Source organism: Hydra vulgaris, chromosome 11, assembly GCF_038396675.1.
Source record: "Hydra vulgaris chromosome 11, alternate assembly HydraT2T_AEP".
Lineage (NCBI taxonomy): Eukaryota > Metazoa > Cnidaria > Hydrozoa > Anthoathecata > Hydridae > Hydra > Hydra vulgaris.
In genome coordinates this window covers 6,279,915-6,300,757 of record NC_088930.1, presented here as the reverse complement: position 1 = coordinate 6,300,757, position 20,843 = coordinate 6,279,915, and the positions used below count along the sequence as shown (strand labels likewise).

At 27.5% G+C, this 20,843-nt stretch overlaps 1 protein-coding gene across 1 annotated transcript in view; it reads left to right on the top strand.

Moving 5' to 3' along the window:
• Positions 1–20,843, top strand: part of LOC100197232 (uncharacterized protein C8orf74 homolog) — a 31,077-nt gene that overhangs the window by 7,175 nt on the left and 3,059 nt on the right. Inside the window, exon 2 of the mRNA XM_065809917.1 lies at positions 15,649–15,950. Coding sequence (XP_065665989.1) covers positions 15,649–15,950 — 302 coding nt within the window. The remainder of the gene's footprint in view (positions 1–15,648; positions 15,951–20,843) is intronic.

Genomic DNA, 20,843 nt, shown 5'->3' with positions numbered 1-20,843 from the left:
ATTAACTGAGCTTTCAAGATCATGTATATTATCCAGAAGTTCTTTTTCATCAGTAGAAATATCTCTAAAACATGTCACAAGTATGACCATCGATACCATCAACAGGAATGTCAAGTTGTAATATCAATTTAGTATGTTGAATATTAATTTTTTCAATTACAGATTTAGCGTTTATAAAGTAAGTACCTCCAGATCCCTGTCGAAGCTTAGAAAAAGCTTTTTCAAGTGGATCTGTTGAAAACCAACCTAATAGGACATACTTTGCTCCATTACTCAACAAAGTTTTTATGAGATCAATAAAGCCATAACATGAATGCGCTATTGCATTGCTAGTATCTAGCGTAAGCTGTTTTACACGCTTACCTGTAGGTTTCATAAAATTTGACAGTTCAGCAATATCTCGTAGCAGTTGTAACTGTTGATCACCAACTGAGTGGATTTCTCCGCATAATTCATTTCTAAACCGAATGCCAGCACCAAGTGCTTTGACATTAACAGCATTCAAAAAAAAAATATTTTTTCAATAAATATAGCAGTACCTTCAAATACTTTATTTTCAATCTCTGGATGCGTTCTTAATGCAGCTACTGTTTCTTTGCAAAAAACAGACAAAGCTTTACAGATTGTCTCTCTATTGGTTTGGATAAACTAATTTAGCTGTAAGTTTAGAGAGTTTAAAAAGACTATTGCACTCAGTTTTATATAAAGTTTCTAAATCACTCCACTTAGCCAAAGCCAGTTCTTTATTGTTCAAAAATTGAAGTTCGTCAGTCTTTTCTATCAACCAATTGTTTCGTATAGATTTTAAGAGATGCACATAACCATACAATAAATATATACCTGATGTTGTTAACCATGGTTTACTATCAACTGTTTTAAACACTCAAAAAATCTTTGATTTACACGGTTACCATCAGTATTTATTACCAGTGTCTTACTATTTTCAATATTATTTATTGTATCAACAATTTGTTGACATTGAGCAAACTGAAATTCAGAGGAAAGATTTGCAACAGGTTGAGCTCTACATATAAATTCTGGACCTCCAAAAAGACATTTAATCATAAATGATAAAATTGTTTTAGCTAACTTTTCAGGGTAGTTTACTGCTTGACCAAACAAAGCACCTCTTTGGTAAAGTAATGAAGCTTTGACATAGACATCAATTAGTAGTAAGGAAGTTCTTTTCAATAGATTTAAATTCATAAAAATACTATTTATGAAACTTAGGTTTCATAAATAGTATTTTTATGAAACCTAAGTTCCATTGAGCTTATTTTTGAAGTCAATCGTGTTAAAGTCCTTATACTTGGCAACTTGTAGTCAATACACAAACAACCATATAAACTTCGTCGCATAGCAAAATACTCATATGCTCTACATATAATATCTGAAGTATATAAAACGTTACCAACATTACTTTTTCTCATAGCATTAAGGTGTTCGAATAGAATATTTGACCGAAGCGAACTTTCTTTATTTTTTAAAAATCTAACTGCTTCAAATAAAGCTGATTTTGTTTTTATTAACTTTAATTTGTTTACAGCTAAAGATGAAATATTACAAGTTGTGCCATTATGGTTAGCTACAAATGAATATAATTGAAAATTACTAAAATAAATAATGGAACACCAAGTTCGTACATTTTTGATTGTATGTGTAAACTTTTTTTATTAAGCTGGAAAACAATATCATCGTTATTATCACTTAACAAAGATTGAATATCGTCAAATATAAGTTCATCCTCTTTTAGAAAATCATTTAACTCATCTGGGAAAATGCTTCGAAAACCGCTTGAAGTTACAGTTTTTCTAACTTTACTTGCTGGTGTGGCTAAACAACTGCGGAATATTTTTAAAAACAGATGGTGGGTTTAAAGGTTGTTGCTTCCCATATTTGCTTTCAAAAGGTGCTTCATTTGGCCAATGCAGTTGACATACTGCTGTATAGTCTGTAACAATAAAAGCAGTTCTTGGGATAGCTTCACTACATCTTTTTCTCTCCTCTAGATTCTTTGGGAATTTATAAATTGATATTTTTGTTGTAGTTGAGTATTGATATTTTTGTTGTAGTTGTAATTGATATTGTAGTTGTATAAATTGATATTTTTGTTGTAGTTGAGATAGTTTGACTTGCAAAGAGGTACTCAGCATTTTAAAGGCATTTTAATTATTAAAAAAACTTATTGTTAGTTTGACAATATTGTTACCTTACAATGTAACGCCTTGAACCTTACAACGTTATCGTATTGAAGTTGCACTATCTAATTTATAAACCAATCAATTTTTAAAGATTTATTAAAAAAGCGCAAACACAAACTTTCGTCTAATGTTAAAAGATGAAAATGTAAACACAGTATTAGGAATTGGCCTTCAGTTTAACAACTTTGTTGCGCAATGTCAAGGCCTGTTATTATAGAAGGCGGTGGTCACACATAATATAATATTCTGAAACTAATAAACAAACATCTAAATTTCTATAAGTAAATTTATTCTTTGATCATTGCCTTCATATCCCATCTTATTTTCATATCATAATCTATTATGGTATAATTTATATAACAAATCACAACAATATTATTAAATTTGTGATGTTCAAATATCATATGAACATTATCTAACATGTTCATATGATATTTAAATATAGTTCTTGAGTATATTATCTGCAAACAATTGACTGATGCAAGTTCAAATGTTGTCAAAAACCAAGCATGCATGCATGGGACACTGCAGTGTCCCACAAAGAAATGCTGGTTTGAAAGTCAAATTTTCTTTATCAAAAAAAAAAATTAAAATAAGGGGGAGATAGGGAGGTTTCTGTAACTTTTTTTAAGCTCCAAAACTTTTAACTTTATATATAATAAGGTTCATAAAACTTAAGGGACTTACGAAGTACATTGAGGAACAAAAACAGGATATTTACAGAAACTTTTCAATTTTCAATCTGGAGTACCACAGTGTAATTGGGAATAAAGTCTCTGGGTTCAGTATTCAAAGTAATATGATCTAAAGTAAAATATAAATTAAATAAAATGCTTTAAAATGCATGCAGTTAAACATATAACTCCTGATAGTTAACTATTTGTATAACTAGTTATACATAAAATTTATTATATATAACTTATTTTTTAAGGTTATGCTTGAACAAATTATTACCAATTAATTCAAATTCAAGATTTAGTTCAAGTTCTTATTTGTTCATTGTTTTTTCACTTTTTTATATTTATTTGTTCAAATTTGTTAACTAGTACTAATTCTTACTACAGTAAGAATATTTATCATTGTTGAACGTGATTTTATTAGTAACTTAATTTTACTTTCAACATATTTTGACAACACCCTTTACATTTTAAATGATGACAGCTTTACTTTTCTATTGATGTTAAATTTATTATGTTTCAATAACTTATACTGAATTTTAACTGAATTATTGTAAGCTTTGTAAGGGTTTATTGTATATCAAATGGTGTTGTAAATAAAGTAAAAATAATATATATATATATATATATATATATATATTTATATATATTTATATATATATATAGTATTTAGGCTATGGGATCATCCATAAATGATGCCAGTAGATAGAGGGGCAGTGTGAGTTTAACAATAATTGACAATGGGGAGGGGATGTTGAGAATTGAAATTCGAATTAAAAATTGAATTAAAAAAAAAAGTAAAATATTTTATTTCAAAAAAAAAGTAAAACAATTTATGCTAGCTATGAGCAGGTTTTAGAGGTATTTACACCAACAATGTGGTCTAAAAACTTCTTGCTTTTGTTGCTTAAAACTGTAGAGGATCATAGGAAAAACAATTTAAATTCAGAAATTAGCTTGCTTATCTGAAAGAACAATTTATGTTTGTTTTTTTTGCTTTTAGTACTGTTGAGAATAAATGTATAATTGAACCAGAAAAAAATTGATGGTATATGCATTTTTTATATTATATTAACAATTCAGATATACCATCATAATATGATAACAAAAACTGACATCATTTTCAATGGGAGATGGCAAAAAATTGACTGAATTTGATAAAGGGTGAAGGTGTTCAATAAACCGGGTCATCATCTGACATCATTATGCATAGATGACCCTATGATTTAGGTAAAATAAGTAATCAATTTGCCATATTTCTTTTTAGAAAGTGTAAAAAAAAAGCATTGTTATGCTGAGAACCTACCTTTTGAGCAAGCTTTGACCACCTATTTTATAAATTTGAGAGACAGAAGTGGAGGTGCGAATCGCAAAAGAACTAATAACAATGCTCTAAATTGATTTTAACTTTGTAGACTAACATTAAGATAGTATTTAGAAATAATAAATGAAGTTTACATGATTTTTATAATTTGTATTTATTTCCATTAATTATCAGTTGTCAGTCTCTATTTTATAAAATGAATTAAAAAACTATTTATTTATAGTATAATAATACATAAATACTAGTTTCCTAATGCTATTATCATCACAATGTTAATGGTATTCGTTTTAAAGTGAAATTTTGTATCAATTTTATTGTTTTAATGTTATATATATATATATATATATATATATATATATATATATATATATATATATATATATATATATATATATATATATATATATATTATTTTTACTTTATTTACAACACCATTTGATATACAACAAACCCCTACAAAGCTTACAATAATTCAGTTAAGATTCAATCTGAGTTATTGAAACGTAATAAATTTAACATCAATAGAAAAGTAAAACTGTCATCATTTAAAATGTAAAGGGTGTTGTCAAAATATGTTGAAAATAAAATTAAGTTACTAATAAAATCACGTTCAACAATGATAAACATTCTTACTGTAGTAAGAAATAGTACTAATTGATAAATTTGAACAAATAAATACAAAATTAACAAAAACAATGAATAAATAAAAACTTTAACTTGAACTTTAACTAAATCTTGAATTTGAATTAATTGGTACTAACTTGTTCACGCATAACTTAAAAAATAAGTTTTTATAACAAATTATTTGTATAACTAGTTATGCATATAGTTAACCATCAGGATTATAACTTGGAGTTATACATATAACTTATATGTATAACTATATGCATTTTAAAGCATATTATTTTATTTAAACATTACTTTAGATCATATTACTTTGAAAACTGGACCCAGAGGCTTTATTCCCAATAACACTGCGGTACTCCAGATTAAAAATTGAAAAGTTTCTGTAAATATCCTGTTTTTGTTCCTCAATGTAGTTCGTAAGTCCCTTAAGTCTTAAGGACCTTATTATATCTTAAGTTAAAAGTTTTGGAGCATAAAAAAAGTTACAGAAACCCACTCCATGCTATTTTTTTCTTTATTTAATAAAAAAGTTGGGAATTCTTTGACTTTCAAACTAGCATTTCTTTGTGGGACACTGCAGTGTCCCATGCATGCAAGATTGGTTTTTGAAAACATTTCAACTTGCATCAGTTAATTGTTTGCAAATAATATACTCAAGATCTATATTCAAATAACTATTATATTATCCTAATAATACGTCTATTTGCACAAATCTTAATCTTATTTCTATAAAGAAAGATAAACATACTTGCCTGCTATTCTCTATATTAATATAAAATATTTTCACGCAATATAAATGTAACGCAAGGCAATTTAAAAATGTCGATTTAAAAAAAAAATTTTTAGTTTTTAAAATTTTTTTTTTTATAGTTTTCAGCCTTCAAATTAATTCCCATGCAAATCCCACAAGAAACCCACGTGGGATTTCCCATGTGTGTCCATACGGATACCACATGGGAAAATCCGTCCCACGTAAATCCCATCAATCCCACACAGAACCCACGTGGAACCCATGTGGGACGCGGTTTTATTTTTCACTGGGTATATACACAAACTATACAGTTTTGTTATCTAATGATCAAAAACCCAAGTCCTGCCTCTAAATTGGTTTTAAACTTATTTATTCATGATCTACAGCAGTTTTTATGAGTAATTTAAATGATAACGCATTTAAATTACTTATAAAAAGTGCTGTAGATCATGAATAAATAAATTTATTATATGGTGAAATGCTGTGGGAAAAAAATACAATCATAATTCACTAGACTATTTTAAACACTGTCTAGTGATTATCTTTTTATTAGTCTAACAACATGGTCTGCTCCTAGATTAGTTTATACTTATAGATTTTCAATCTAAACAACTTTTATATAAGTAGTTTAGATAAGTACCATTTCATAAGGTGAAATGCTGTGATAAAAGCATCTTTATTATAAAAATAAAGTAAAAGAAAGAAAAATAAAAGATTTAGAAAATCAATTAGCAAAAATGTTCAAATGCAGGAAAAAGACCGACTGTTTAAGGAAGAAAAAATTCATAAAAAACAAACGATTAAATACCTATTCGAATCAAGAGTACAAGCTAATTATTGCAAATATTACCATATGTGTGGAAGGCTGTTTTCAATCTCTCCAAAAATCATCATTGTTTATACATTTGGTAGCTTTACTTGACGTTTATAACTGGCTGTTAAATGTGAATGATGGAACTTTTGGCGATAAAGCTATCGGTGAAGTTGTTGAACATTTTTCTGAATTTTTAATTGGTGTAGGATGTGATTTGAATAATATACTTCATGAGTGGATCATTTTAAAAGCATACATGTTTTCCATCATAAGTAACAATCAAAATGAGTATTATTTGAAAATTTGGGAAATTGTTTTTTCCAAATAAAATTTGGTCAAAGAATGCCGAAATATTCTTGATATTTTCGAACTATTTTTAATTTGTCCTTTTACAAATGCTAAAGTAGAACGAATGTTTTCATGTATGAATCGCGTAAAAAATGACTGGAGAAGTTGTCTAAGACGAGATCTCTTAGATTCTCTAATTCAGATAAGTGAAGAAGGTCCTGAGATTGACAAATTTGAACCTGATACTGCTATGGACGAATGGTATAATGATAAAGTTAGACGATTGTCGGCAAATTTTCATCATTATCCAGAAAAAAGAAAAAGAAAGTCAGGAAAAACAGACATTGATCTAGCGACAGTTACAATAATCGGATTTGTAAGAAAGTGAAAGCGAGGAAGAAAATTGTGACAACTTTTAATTTTATTTTAGCGCATTGTAACCCCTTAAAATTAAAATATTAAATAACAACTTGTAATGGCATATGATTTTTTGCTTAGTAAAAATAATTTTTTGTTAATAAAAATCCTGAAAAATTCTAAGCATTAAACTAGTGAAATGATTATAAAACCATCAAAATATTTACGATTACGATCTAATACTTTTTCTAGTAGCAATCAAAAAAAGTATTAGATTTGTAAAGACATATTTTTTTCTTTCGCTTTTTTTTTTATTGAATAAAAAAAGTGAACTCTATTTTTTATTAAAAAATACATTGAATGAAAAAGCAATAGATAGAAATTTCATGGGAATTTGATAAGGTTACTTAGATAAGAAAACTTACTTAATAAGAATTTAATTATCATTTTTGTTTTTGATTGTGCAGGTTTTTGTGAAAATGTTAAGTTGTAACATTTTATCACGATAATGTTTTCTTCATTTTTAATAGTTTTTTATAACTGTTTCAAATTTATAGATTGTTTTGTTAGAGTTTTAAATAATTTTTTTTACTGGTAAAAATTTATAGAAAATTAAATATTCTAGTTGTTTTAAACAGTTTAAAATATGTAAATAAAATAGAAAATGAAATAATTAAAAGAAGATTATATCAAGTTCATTGATTTTACAAAAATACAGCCGTTAGATTTAATGCAATATAGTTAAAATAAATAATGCCCCCTCCCCTCCGGCGGGAGTGGAGGAGGGGTTATGAGCAACAAAAAAATCGCGATTAGATTTTTTTACGTTAATTCAAGCCCTGTATATATATATATATATATATATATATATATATATATATATATATATATATATATATATATATATATATATATATATATATATATATATATATATAGATTAGTCAGTTTTCCCTACTAGAAATAGTTGATTTTGCAAATAAGCACTTTTATAAATTAGCATTATAACTTACTTTTAAATGCTTATACAGCCTCATTAGCAAATATTATATATTATTGGATTCGGTATTTAATTTTATTCAATACTTAATGAAAATTATGTTAAAGTTCAATCAGACTACAAAACTATTTTTTTCCAATTAAAACAGCTCGAATTCTTTAACATTATAACTATCAGAACAATTCAATATTGCCAATTTCTTATTTATTCTTTTTTAAAAATATATATTACATATTAATTTCTGAACTGTTTTAAAGTGTTTTATATTTGAATTTTTATGAGTTAAACCTTTTATAATTTGGATTTCCATAAGTTTTAAGATGAGTTTAATATTAACAAAGCAGCTAATAAACTTTAATTTTTTTATATATATATGTTGATTTATTACATTTTCGTAGAAGTATTAGCATAACTATTTAATATTGTCATTTATTGTTAATGTCAAACTACAATGACAAAGTCGTGAGAAATGGCTATATAAAGACCATTTATGGTAGTTCATTTTCATTCTTTTTTTTTAAATTTGTCATAATTCTTTTTTAAAATGTTTGTTGTTTTTGAGTTTTGACAGTTTACTGGTAGTTGATTCCATCGTTTAACTATTCTGTTTGAGAAGAAGTTGTACCCAATATCAGACTTGTTTTGTTCTCTGGTTAAATAGTTTTGTTGTCTTGTGCTGTGATCATTTTTTTCTTGGTTTAAACTTGAATAAAAGTTTATTTTATTTAGTCCATTTTTAATTTTGAATTGTTGTATTTGGTCTCCTCTTATACGTCTTTCTTTAAGTGTTGTCAAACCAAGGCAGCGCATATTTTTTACATCTAACTTACCGGACTAGTTTAGTTGCTTTTCTTCGGACTGCTTCAATCGCTTTGATATTTTTTATTCTATTTAGATTCCATACTGAAGCACCGTACTCTAGATGCAGCCTCACCATTGATGTGAAGAGCATCTTAAAAGTGGTTATATTAATGTATTTGAATGAGTTTTTAAGCTGACCCAATATGCGATTAGACGTTGCTATTATAGAATTGATTTGCCAGTCCCAATTTAAGTCAGAGCTGATTATTACTCCCAAATTTTTTTCAAATTCTACCTTACTGATGCCCATTTACCTGATAATTGAACTTTGGATTTGATTTACTAATATGAATTACTTTACATTTGCTTTCATTTAAGGACATTTGCCATGTTTTGCACCATTTTGATATAATCTTGATATTGTTTTGCAAACTAATCGAATTGTTTTTGTTTTTGATAATCCCAGTCATTTTTGTGTCATCTGCAAAAAGTTTTGGATTATTTTTGATTTGTGATGCCAAGTCGTTTATGAAAATAACAAACAGTACTGGCCTAAGAACCGAGCCTTGAGGAACCCCACTAAGCACGTTAAGCCAATATGAAATGGCGTCTCCTAGTATGACATGCTGTTTTTGATCTTTTAAATAATCAATTATCCAATTTTGTTTACTATTATCCTATATACTTTTATATTATATCCGAATCTTATTTACTATTCCATATGCTATTAATTTTCTTAAACAAAGTTGTGTGTGTGGTACTCAATCGAACGGTTTGCTGGTCTTTCATTGATGTATCAACTGGAATGCCGTTCTCGGTAGCTTTTGTAATTACATCAAACGATTCAATCAAGGTTGTTGTGCATAATTTTTCCTTAACGAAGCCATGTTGATCCTTTGGTATTAAAATATTCATTGAAAGATGTTCTATTATTTTGTCCTTTATGATGCTCTCCATTACTCTACAGACCACTGATGTTATGGAAATGGGCCTGTAGTTTGAAACATCAGAATAACTTCCATTCTTGTAAATTGGCGTAACATTAGCTAGTCTCCATAATTCCGGTATTTTACTGCTATTAAATGATAATTTAAATAAGAATAGAATTGAGTAAGACAATGACTCAGAACAGTTAGACAGTACATGAGGATGAACTCCGTCGACACCACTTGATTTATGTTTGTTTAACTCTCTTAGTTTTTTTTTAACCACTTCCAATTTGAAAATATTTTCAGTGTTATCATCACATTTGAAGTTAGTTTGTATTGGGAATTCTGGACTCCTGAAATTTTAGATTAAGCATTTCAGCAAATTTTTTATTATTATTAATCAAATTGCCCTCTTGATCCAAAAGCGTTTTGATACCAATTTTGATGTTTCGCTTTTTATTGATGTAGGAATAAATCATTTTTGGATTCCATTTTGCGTTTGCGGCTAGTTGTTTTTCATATTCAAATACTGCTCAAATACTTCACCTCCATCGCTACTTTTAATTTTGTTTCCAGGTATTTAAGTTTCAGATCATGTTTGAAACCACTTACTTTTAATATTAACCAGAGTTTTTGTTTTGTTTTTGGTTAGCAGTCGAAATTTTTGAAAAATGAATTTAAATTTTCGTAATTGCATCTTTTGTAGACAAATTTTTTAGTTAAGTATCTTTTTGTCATGTTTTTGTTTGTCAAATTTAAGTTGAATGTTAACGATAGGTGTGCTTTATTGATATGACCTAAAGGAGCTCCTGTTTTCAACTTGCTGACTCTCTCATATACTTCTGTGAAAACAAGGTTGAGTATGTTTGTCGTTTTACAGTTGCTTGTTTGAAAGGTTGGCACATACACATAATGAAAAAGAAATGCATTTTGAATACCACATACAAAACATTTGAGTTTTTCATCTTCTTGTAGCAAGATGGAACACCATTTTGATCCCAAGCTATATTGGTAAGGTTGAAATCACCTGCTATATTTGTATCAGTGATTTTTCTATAATCATTTAGTTTTCGTATTTCTTTAATTGAGTTGATGATCCGTTGGTATTCGTTGCAACTCGGTGGTCTGTGTATGCACCCTATAAGGATCCTTTCAGTTCCATGTGAGTTCACACCATATTTGTTCTCTGTCTTTAGATTTGAGTACTTTGTTAGTTGTTTCACAAATATTGAATTCATTTTTAGTATATATGCAGACACCAGCTTCCCTTTTGCCTTCTCTATTACGATGAAATATTTGGTATCTGCTTATGTTTGGTGCAGAATAGTCATTAAACCAAGTTTCAGTAATTGCAATTATATCATAATTAAAAATTGAGCTTACTAATTCTAGTTCAGTTAGTTTGTTATTTAAAGATGGCGCATTACAGTAAAAAAAATTTAGATGGGTTTTTTTGGTAATTTGGCTCTTGGGGTACATATTTTTTACTACAAAATTTTTGTCTTTTTTTAAACTTATAATTGACTTTTTGTGACAATTCATTTCATTGTTTTTTGATCTTTTGAATCGTGTTGCGATATTTTTTGATCTTTTTGAATTGTGTTGCTCCTGATACCATAACAAAAGGGGGATTCTTCTGTCAAATTGGCATTGATGTTTTTATTCTGTACGCAAACCATAATCTAACTTAGCTTGTGCTGGTGTCATATCTAGATTAATGAATACATTAGGAAAATCAATATTTCCTTTTAATTTTTTAGCTGCAGATAGTATTGAAATTTTTTGTTCTGGTGATAATAACTCAACAAGTATTGCCCCTTAAGCATTTTCAATGTTTGCTTTCGGTTTGAATCTTTTTATATATACAATTTCATTGGTATCAATATTTATGTCAGTAAAGATATGTTTGACCTTCGCTAAATCAGATGCTTCCTTTTCTTTATCATTTTCAGTTGATTCAGAAACATTTTCTCTTTAGTTCTTATTCTACAGAAATTGCATTAGTTATACTTATTTGCTGGGGTATTAACTTTTTTTTTAATGCCAGCAGTAACTACATTACTCCATGTTTTATGATTAAGTTTTGAGATTCTTTTAAATTATTTATTTTGACATTTTGTTTTCTAACAATCTCTTTCAAATTTGCAACTTTGGGTTGTAATTCTAACAAAACCTCTTCTAAAATTACTGTTTTTAATTTTCCATTTTTACCAGGAAGTTTTGTGTTTTGTGTTTTTTATTTTTTATCATAATAATATTTTGTTATAATAATAATAAAGAAATTTTAAAAATATGAGTTGCAAAATTATAAGAAATTTTAAAAATTTAAAAAAAGCTAAAGTTAAAATTATAAATAAAGGATTTTTAATGAAGATTTAAAATCTTATTTTACTTTTGGGAATTTAAAAGTTTTGGTCATATAAAAAACAAGGCAATGATCTTGTTTTCTTTTATGTTTGTTATGTTTGCTTTAATGTCATTATTTATCAAAAGTTTATCAAAAGTTAATGATCAGTAAGCAGTTATTTGTAAGCCTCCATAAAATAATGATACCTAAAATTAGGTTTATGAAATGGTTTTAAATTAAGTTTTATGTTAAAGAATTGGTCAAGCTCGAAATATAATTATCCATCTGCAAATTTTTAAAAATATTATCTTTTAAGTGTTTATGAATATATGTTCATAAAATATATTCATTCAAAAACTAATTGAAAAAATGAAGCTTTTAATTTCTATATAGAAGTTAAAAGCTTCATTTTTTCTATTAGTTTTTGTAATATTAAATGATTTAAAAAACAGTTAGTCCTTATGTAATCTACTTGATATCGAAAGTGTCGCAAAATACCAAAATTAACTGTAATAAAAAATAGTTTGTTATTAAGAAGAGTTTATTTTTAAATGAAGCTGTACATTTTCAGTTTCAAAAAACACTTGTTACGCTAAAAAAATTGGAAAGCTGAAAATTATAAATAACATTTAGTTTTTTTTACTGTTTATAAAGCATTTTTTTATTTCATTTTAAAATTTCTGTCAGGTTAGGTTATCCTGCTACTGGTAACATGTAACCCAGTACAACCTGTTTCATATCCTGCTGCCTTGTAGGATATGCTTTTTTAGGCAAATGCTAGGATTAGCTAACTCTGACTTGACACACCCCCTGCTTTGGGGCTCTTGGTTGAGCAAAGGCTAGAGATGGTGTCTTGATAAAAATACTTGTCTTGGGCATACATTAAATATATCCAGCTACTGTCTTGTAGAAGGCCTTCTAGACAAAGGCTTAAGGGGTAAACAGATTCTATCTGTTGACCAGCCTCACACCCCTTCTTCATCTATTAGGCTGGCATAGATGTATTTACAATACATTATTTTCCGTTTAGAATGTTGAATGCTGGATCTTGTCAACTCAATGCATGGGTTTAGCTTGTATCTCTGTATTTATGACTAGGTAACTCAATCTATTATCTTCTTCTAAGGGTACAACTCTAAAACTCAGTTTTATAGTTCTAAGGCAGGCTGGTAGTCAGGTTTTCCGAAATTAGCCTCTGCCATTTCCAAAATCAGCCAGGAATGAGCCTCTGAGAGCTACCAGAGGTAGCTCTCAGTGTACTAATAGCTACTGTTAGTACTCTGAGACTTAATCAGAGAACTAACTGATTCCATCAACAGCTGTAAAATATCATAGTACTAACAGTGCCATATTGTGCATGAATGGTGTCCCTGTTTGCACTTTTGGTGTGCATTGTTAAGGCAACATTTTGAGCTCTTTGTTACAGCTTAAGATTTGTTAATAATAATGAGGCAATTGCCTGGACTACTAGATAGTGTACTGAGTACTATCTCTGCTTTGAGTCAAGTTCTTTAACAAATTTAAAAATAAAAAAAATACCAAAACCTATAAAACACAAAAAACCATCATCATCATCACCAAGTTTTCTAAATCTATCATTCACTAATATTCATGGTCTTCAAATTAATTTTTCTTCTGTTGAGTCTCTTTGTATGTTGTTGAATCTCTTGCAAAGTTCACCAGACCTATATGGTATTTGTGAGACTAATTTGAGTTTAACTGTCTCATCTTGTAATCTTATTGTTGATGGTTATCTTCCCTTAATTCGTAAAAACTCCTATAGTCAAATGCTTAGCCTGGGCATTTACATTTGTAAGAGTTCACCCATTTGTCGGGAAACTAGGTTTGAATCCACTGACTATTCTTCTATGTGCTTTTGTTTACTTCACTCTATTGCTTTTCTCTTTGTTTTATATTGCTCTCTTTTGTCTCAAGACTGCACTCTTTTTAATGTTATTTCTGATCAAATTAACCAAGCCCTTTCTCATTATCCTCAAGCCAATATCATTGTTGTTGGTGACTTTAATGCTCATATCACTAAATGAAATGGTTTTTTTACCTTACTCAATAGTCAACTTTCCAACCTACTTTAAAAACTTTATTATGTTGCGGTTTTTTTAAAATTTTTAATTGTTGTACAAACATATCAAAGTGTTTTGACAAGTTATTTTTATAAACATTAATATAAACTTTAAAATATTTAAATATTTAAACTAAAACTAAAAAATTTTTATAAACATTAATATAAACTTTAAAATATTTAAATATTTAAACTAAAACTAAAAAATTTTTATAAACATTAATATGAGCTTTAAAATATTTAAATATTTAAACTAAAACTAAAATATTTTTAAAATTTTAAATTTATAAAGCTATTATTCTAGTTATTTATGAAAAACAATTTTTTATTTTTGCTGAAGTTTTTTTTCTGCACTGCAGATTAATATTTCTTATGTGACCCTACAAACATCTGACTTTAAGGGAGCCTACAAACATCTGACCTTAAGTGAGCCAGTGAACATCTGACCTTAAGTGAGCCTACAAACATCTGACCTTAAGTGCGCCTACAAATATCTGTTGTGCTACTTTATTGTGGTTACAACCCTCTCTAAACTCTTTAGCTCTGAAACACAAACCTTGACAAACAAGTCGGCTGCACATAGAAACAAGCTGGAATGTCTAAAAATATTTTAATTTGTAATTTTCAAGATTTAACAATAAGCTGATTGTATTTCACTGAAAAATTATTCATTTGTTAATTTATTTCTAATTTTACTTAAAAATTTGAACAAAACTTTTTCATCTCAGAATTCCTTTAAAAATAAATTTGGCAAATAGTTTTAAGACATTCTTTTAATTCTTTATAATCCTTAAGTTGTTTAAAATTGTGCTTAGATTTTTGTGCTGTTTATGAAATTATTTTGTGCTGAAAAAATTAATTATATCAAATATTCTTTGATTGTGCTGAAGAAATTAATAATGTCAAATATTTTTGATTGGGCTGAAAAAATTAATTTAAAAATTAGTTGTTTTGATGGAAATTACCTAAATTTATGATTAGAAAAAAAAAGTTCTTAAAATTACATCTCATGCTAAATAAAACTTCAAGCACCCAAAAAATCAGCTGTTTATTTATTAAATAGTTCTAATTTAGTATTCTGAATTAGAGTACTAAATTAATTATATTAGTAGATATAATTAATTTAGTACTAAATTAATTATATCTACTGCCAAAATTGGAAATTTAATTAAAAATTTTTTTTCTTATATTTAAAGTTTTCTATATGAATGATCTTTTACTTGCTTGCCCAGTTTTTGTCATTGTATATAAGGCTAATGGTTATTTGGTAACATAAAATTAGTATTTAAATTAAATGCACTTTTTTCTAAAAAGTTTTCAGATAATCTAGTTTAAACTATTAAATATTAGATTTTTTTAAAAATGTTTATAAATTTAAAAAGTTTATGTTAAAAAGTTTTAACAAAATTTTTAAAATATATTTTAAAAGTTTTAAAAAAAATTTTATTTCAGAAAATTGTTTCACTGAGTGCAGCAGTATACTAAAATCTCATATTGGTAAACTCTCAGATAATTTTAACTCAAGGTTTTTAAAGTCTGCTCTTAAATATATTTTGTGTACAGTAATTCAGCATCGCAGTTTGTACAAAATTGCATTTTGCAAAGAACAAGATGTAGTAATCACTGAAAATCTAATGGTGAATATAGAGACAATAAATCAGTTAAAACCATTAGCTGATGCAAAAGAAATAAACATATGGGAAAAGGAACAAAAATTAAAAAATCTTGAAGATAAATATTTAGCAAAAGGAGAGGTAAGAAATATTTATATCATAGAAATATTTATATCATAGAAATATTTATATCATAGAAATATTTATATCATAAAAGACAAAATCCATTTATCTCATCATCACATGCCAATATCTCATTTCTTTTAAAAATAACTACTTAGCTAGTCATTTATTATGATGCATAAATTAATTTATTATAAATAGATTAATAAAGAAAAAGATTTCTATATAGTTTTTTTTTCTCAAAATGTAATTATCTAAAATACTTCATAATTATCTTAAATACAGACTTTCAATATTTTGAGTTAAGAACCAAATGTTGCATGACTGTTGTTGTGCAAAAATAATGAGTACTGTTTCAGTTAAAAAAATATTAAAAGTTATTATGACAGCTGTAGAGGAAATGGAATTTTTCATCTGCAATTTCTTTGATAAAAGTAAAGTTGGTGAAGTAAAGTTTTATAGAATAACCAGTCAAAAATTTTATTTATAGTACTGAGTAGATACCTTGATGAGTAAAATCTTATTATTAGAGTTTGTGACCAATTTGATAATTTATGAGAATATCATTTTGTGTCATAAGTCAAGCTGCATTTAATATTTAAAAACTAACTTAAAACAAAATCAAGCCACAGTTCTCCTTGACTTAGCAGAAAACTATAGATTTTTTAATAAAAGGTGTAGTTTATAACTTTAGCTGGAATAATGGCCTGGTGTTTCTTGCAAAAACTGTTTCTCAAAGTTGCTACAAATTGTTAGATATTTTTCAAATTTAAAAAATTACACCTCGTTGCTATGATTTACAAATGTTATCATCAATATGGATGGTTAAGCATAAAACCAGCCTACTTAACAAGCTTTAAAAAAAATGAGTTTATGTTAAAAAATGATCGGTGTAATGTTTCTTTACAAACAACAATATAAAATTTTTAGGTTAAACTAAAATTTATAAGTATACAGGTCCGTAATTGCTTTTATTTTGTTTGGTGTAGATGCATTTGTTTAAATATTTTAAACTTTGCATCCAGTTGTTTAAATTCAATATGATTGTTGTATAGACTGGTTTGTCGCTATGCCATTCGCATCATCAAGGAAATTAATTAAACATTAAAATACAATGACTATACAATTAACTAAACATTGAGATACAATACATTTTGGTAGCTACATGTTGTGGCTTTTTAGCAAATGATATTATTAAAATTTTAATATCTAAATAGCATAGATTTAAAGCTACAAATAACTTTTTGAAATTGTATTAGTATAATTATGACTTTGTTTTGTTTAAAGCTGTTGTTAACTAGACACTAACAGTATAATGCTAGTGATTCTTGAGGCCTAATTGCAGGTTTTATGGTTGTTTTAGTGATTAAAAAGAAAGATTTTTTTATGCTAGTTGGTACTATATTGCAGCATCTTATGTGTTATGACGTTGGTAAGACTGTAAATAATTAGAATATACCACAATTAGATACATAGTTCTATATATTTTAATGTGATGAATGGTGCATATTTATCAATAGCTTGGGTAAATAGAAACCTTGATGAACAATGCTATTTGTTTCTCTGTGCAGATAAGCACAGAGAAACAAATAGCATTTAAAACTTATCATATTTTACTAATATAAAAGTATGGTAAGATTTAACTCTGTATCTAGTGAACAATGCCATTTGTTTCTCTGTGTAGATAAGCATGTTGAGCATTTTACTAATATAAAAGTAAGGTAAGTTTCAACTCTGTAAGAAAAATTCTCTGTAAGAACTCTGTAAAAAAATGTCAAGGCATTTTAGCAGTAATAATAGTTTGCACACAAAGTTGTATTTACATTTCAAATCTTTTATCAAGAAATGTTTGTTTAACACCTAGAAGGTAGTTTAAAAATCCTTAGTTTTTATTTTTAATTAAACAGTCATATATCAATAATATTTTTTTAATGTTTTATCCTATCCATCTTATCATATGGATTTATTTTTTATCTTAATGAGTTTTCATCTTACAAATATAAAAGTTTGAAATCAAAAAAGAGTTTATTACGCAGCATTTGGTTATGTAATTGAGGCAAGATGATTTTCTATTGTATTCATTAAATCTGTTACCAGTTAATACTTTTCAAATTTTGAAAACTGGTAACTGTTTCAGCTAATGTATTTTAAAACAAATGCCCATTGCAAAAAACCATTCTTAAAACAGTTCTTCTCATTGTGTACCATTACCTTTATATGTGTTATTAATTAATTTTTTTGATGTAAAAATAGACTCAGTCAATCATTTTAAAAATGTTTAAAAAACCAAATAATATTCTTGATCATATAGATTTTCATTATCTGCTTTATTTGTTTTATTTTTTGAGTTGATCCTCTATATTGTGGAAGGGAGAAGGATTTATGAATCAATATTTTATTCACTTTAACCACTTTTTTTCTAAATAGTGAAAACAATGATTAATTAATGAAATTGTAGTGTTATTACGATTTTGAATCTAAAAACAAAGTCAGTATTCTTACCTTTTTAGCATACATAAAAATGTTCAAAACTGCCCCAGCATGGGACAGCTTTGAATCTACCTGAGGCAGCTGAAGATATAAAGGATTTTATATTTTCTTGACCTTTGATTTTATATTTTCTTGACCTTTGATTTTGTCTTATTTTTTATATTTTAAATATTTTTAACTTCATCAAGTTTAACTTTTATTTGTAACAATCAGATCACTTTTTTCTTTTACAGTCTAATGTTATAAGACTTATGTAAAACTGAAAAAGCTAGTAAAAGTATTTACTTATAACTTAATAAAATAAAATAGAAATTTATATGTTTATAAGAACCTTTATAAATTCAAAAGTTGATATTTTACAAACTGCGATGAAAATCAAAATAATTAAAGTTAATTCAATTCAACATTGATTAAAGTTTTGTGTTGTTAGTTCCAAGTTTTCTTGGACTTTTCAAGTTTTGTCTTGTGTAAAACAGGCCTTCACAGGAAACGCGTTTGATTTTTTTTTTTATTTTCGGACAACTTGGTCAAGGTCATTTGCAAGTTTTATACTTGGCGTTGCGGAAAAAAATAAGTTTTAAATACAAATAAAGCAAAACTAAGAAAAGAGGAAACTATAATACTAAAAATAAAAATTGTTATTCAAATAATTTGTGTACTGTTTTTATTTTTGTTTCGTAGGGTGGTTGTTGTTTTAGCAATGAAATAGGATAAAGAAAAGCAAAAAAAAAAAGAAAAACAATAAAAAGAATGATTTTCCTATATTTTATTTGTTTTCTTTAAAGAGGAAAGCAAAAATATAAATTGCTTTCTGTTTGTAAAATGTATTTGTATAACCATGAGCGAGACTAGGTTTTTTCAAACCGAGACGAGAAGTTAGTACTTCTCGTGAGACCGAAAACGAGACGAGAAATTTAACAATTTTTGAAAACAAATTTATTAAAATCCAAGTAAAAAAAAAAAAATGTAAACATGGTTTTGACAAATAGACACAAATTGACATTTGTCAAATGTAAACAACTTTTTCAAATATTAATTCAGAATTTTTTTGCAAAACTTTTCCAACAAGACAATGTTTTCTCTAATTAAGATGATTTGTTCTACTTTTTCTGGGTGTAAGTTGTGTCTGGATGATCGGACGACATTTCCACCTGAGCTAAAAACTCTCCCTGATTTAGTTGAACTTGCTGGAATAGCTAAATATTGTCTAGCTAATAAAGAGAGTTCTGGCAATGTAACAAACTATTTAGCATTTTGAATGCCTAATAATTTCAGAACGACTGCGGTTCGAATCCCACCACTAACCATTTATTTATTGTTTTTCTTTTAAGTACCGCTGGTCATATATTTGCTTTGTAACCATTTATCTTTTCTTTTTTGAATAAAAATCTTTCTGTTGCATGTTTTTGAGTAATACACATCTCTTCACATTCAGATTTCTAAACCATTTAAGCCTCTCAGTGTGTTTTCTAAGCAAGGGATTGTCCATAAAGTACGTACGCTCGGAGGGGAAGAGGGGTCTGCAAATGGCGTATATGAGATGGGAAGGCAGTGGGTCAATTATAAAAGAAAGGAGACACTAAATTTAAAAAAATATCATAAAATGTTAGATAAATAGGTTAAAAGCATAGGTACTTTTAGGGAGGTGGAGGGTACTCAAAAGAGCGTATCGCAAAATGTGTGTGTGTGTGTGTGTGGGGGGGGGTAGACGAAAAAAGGCGTACGTACTTTATGGACAACACCTAAAGCACACAAGTATATACATTGTTTTTTAAATTTCAATTATGCTATGCCGTGTACACATTTTTCACATAGCCTTAATTGTTTCATATAACCTTCCTATTACTGTACGTTTTTTATCCCCAATCTTTTAGCGCTTTGTAATTTTGGATACCTGTTACTTATTAACATTCAGCTCTGTGCGCTTAGTTCTACCCACCTCCTCCCTTTTGATCTACTATGTTGTTGGTGAAATATATGTAAACAATTATTAATAATTGTTATGCAATTATTAATAATAATTATTAATAATTATTTACATATATTTTATGAATAACATAGTAGAAGGGAGGGGGCGGGTTTTTTTTGCAAGGTAGAGCTTTCGGAAATGGTCTAATAAATTCAGGTGTTATAGTATATAATAATTGTAGGGCATTGGAAATAATATTTTGGTTTCGGCCATCAATCATATCTCATTTTTTTAAAATTATACCATCTGGTAGAAACTTGATGTATAACAACTTTACGAAGATCCTCACAGTTAGATATATTAAATGTTTCTGTCAGAGAATGATTATTTACTTTGGCACATATGAAGTCATTGTCACAGAATTGTTTTGTGAAAAAGGATATATTCCAGTTGTGGAAAAACCAGAAATAGTATTTTCTCTCCATATAACCGGTCATTTGCTAAGTTTCATA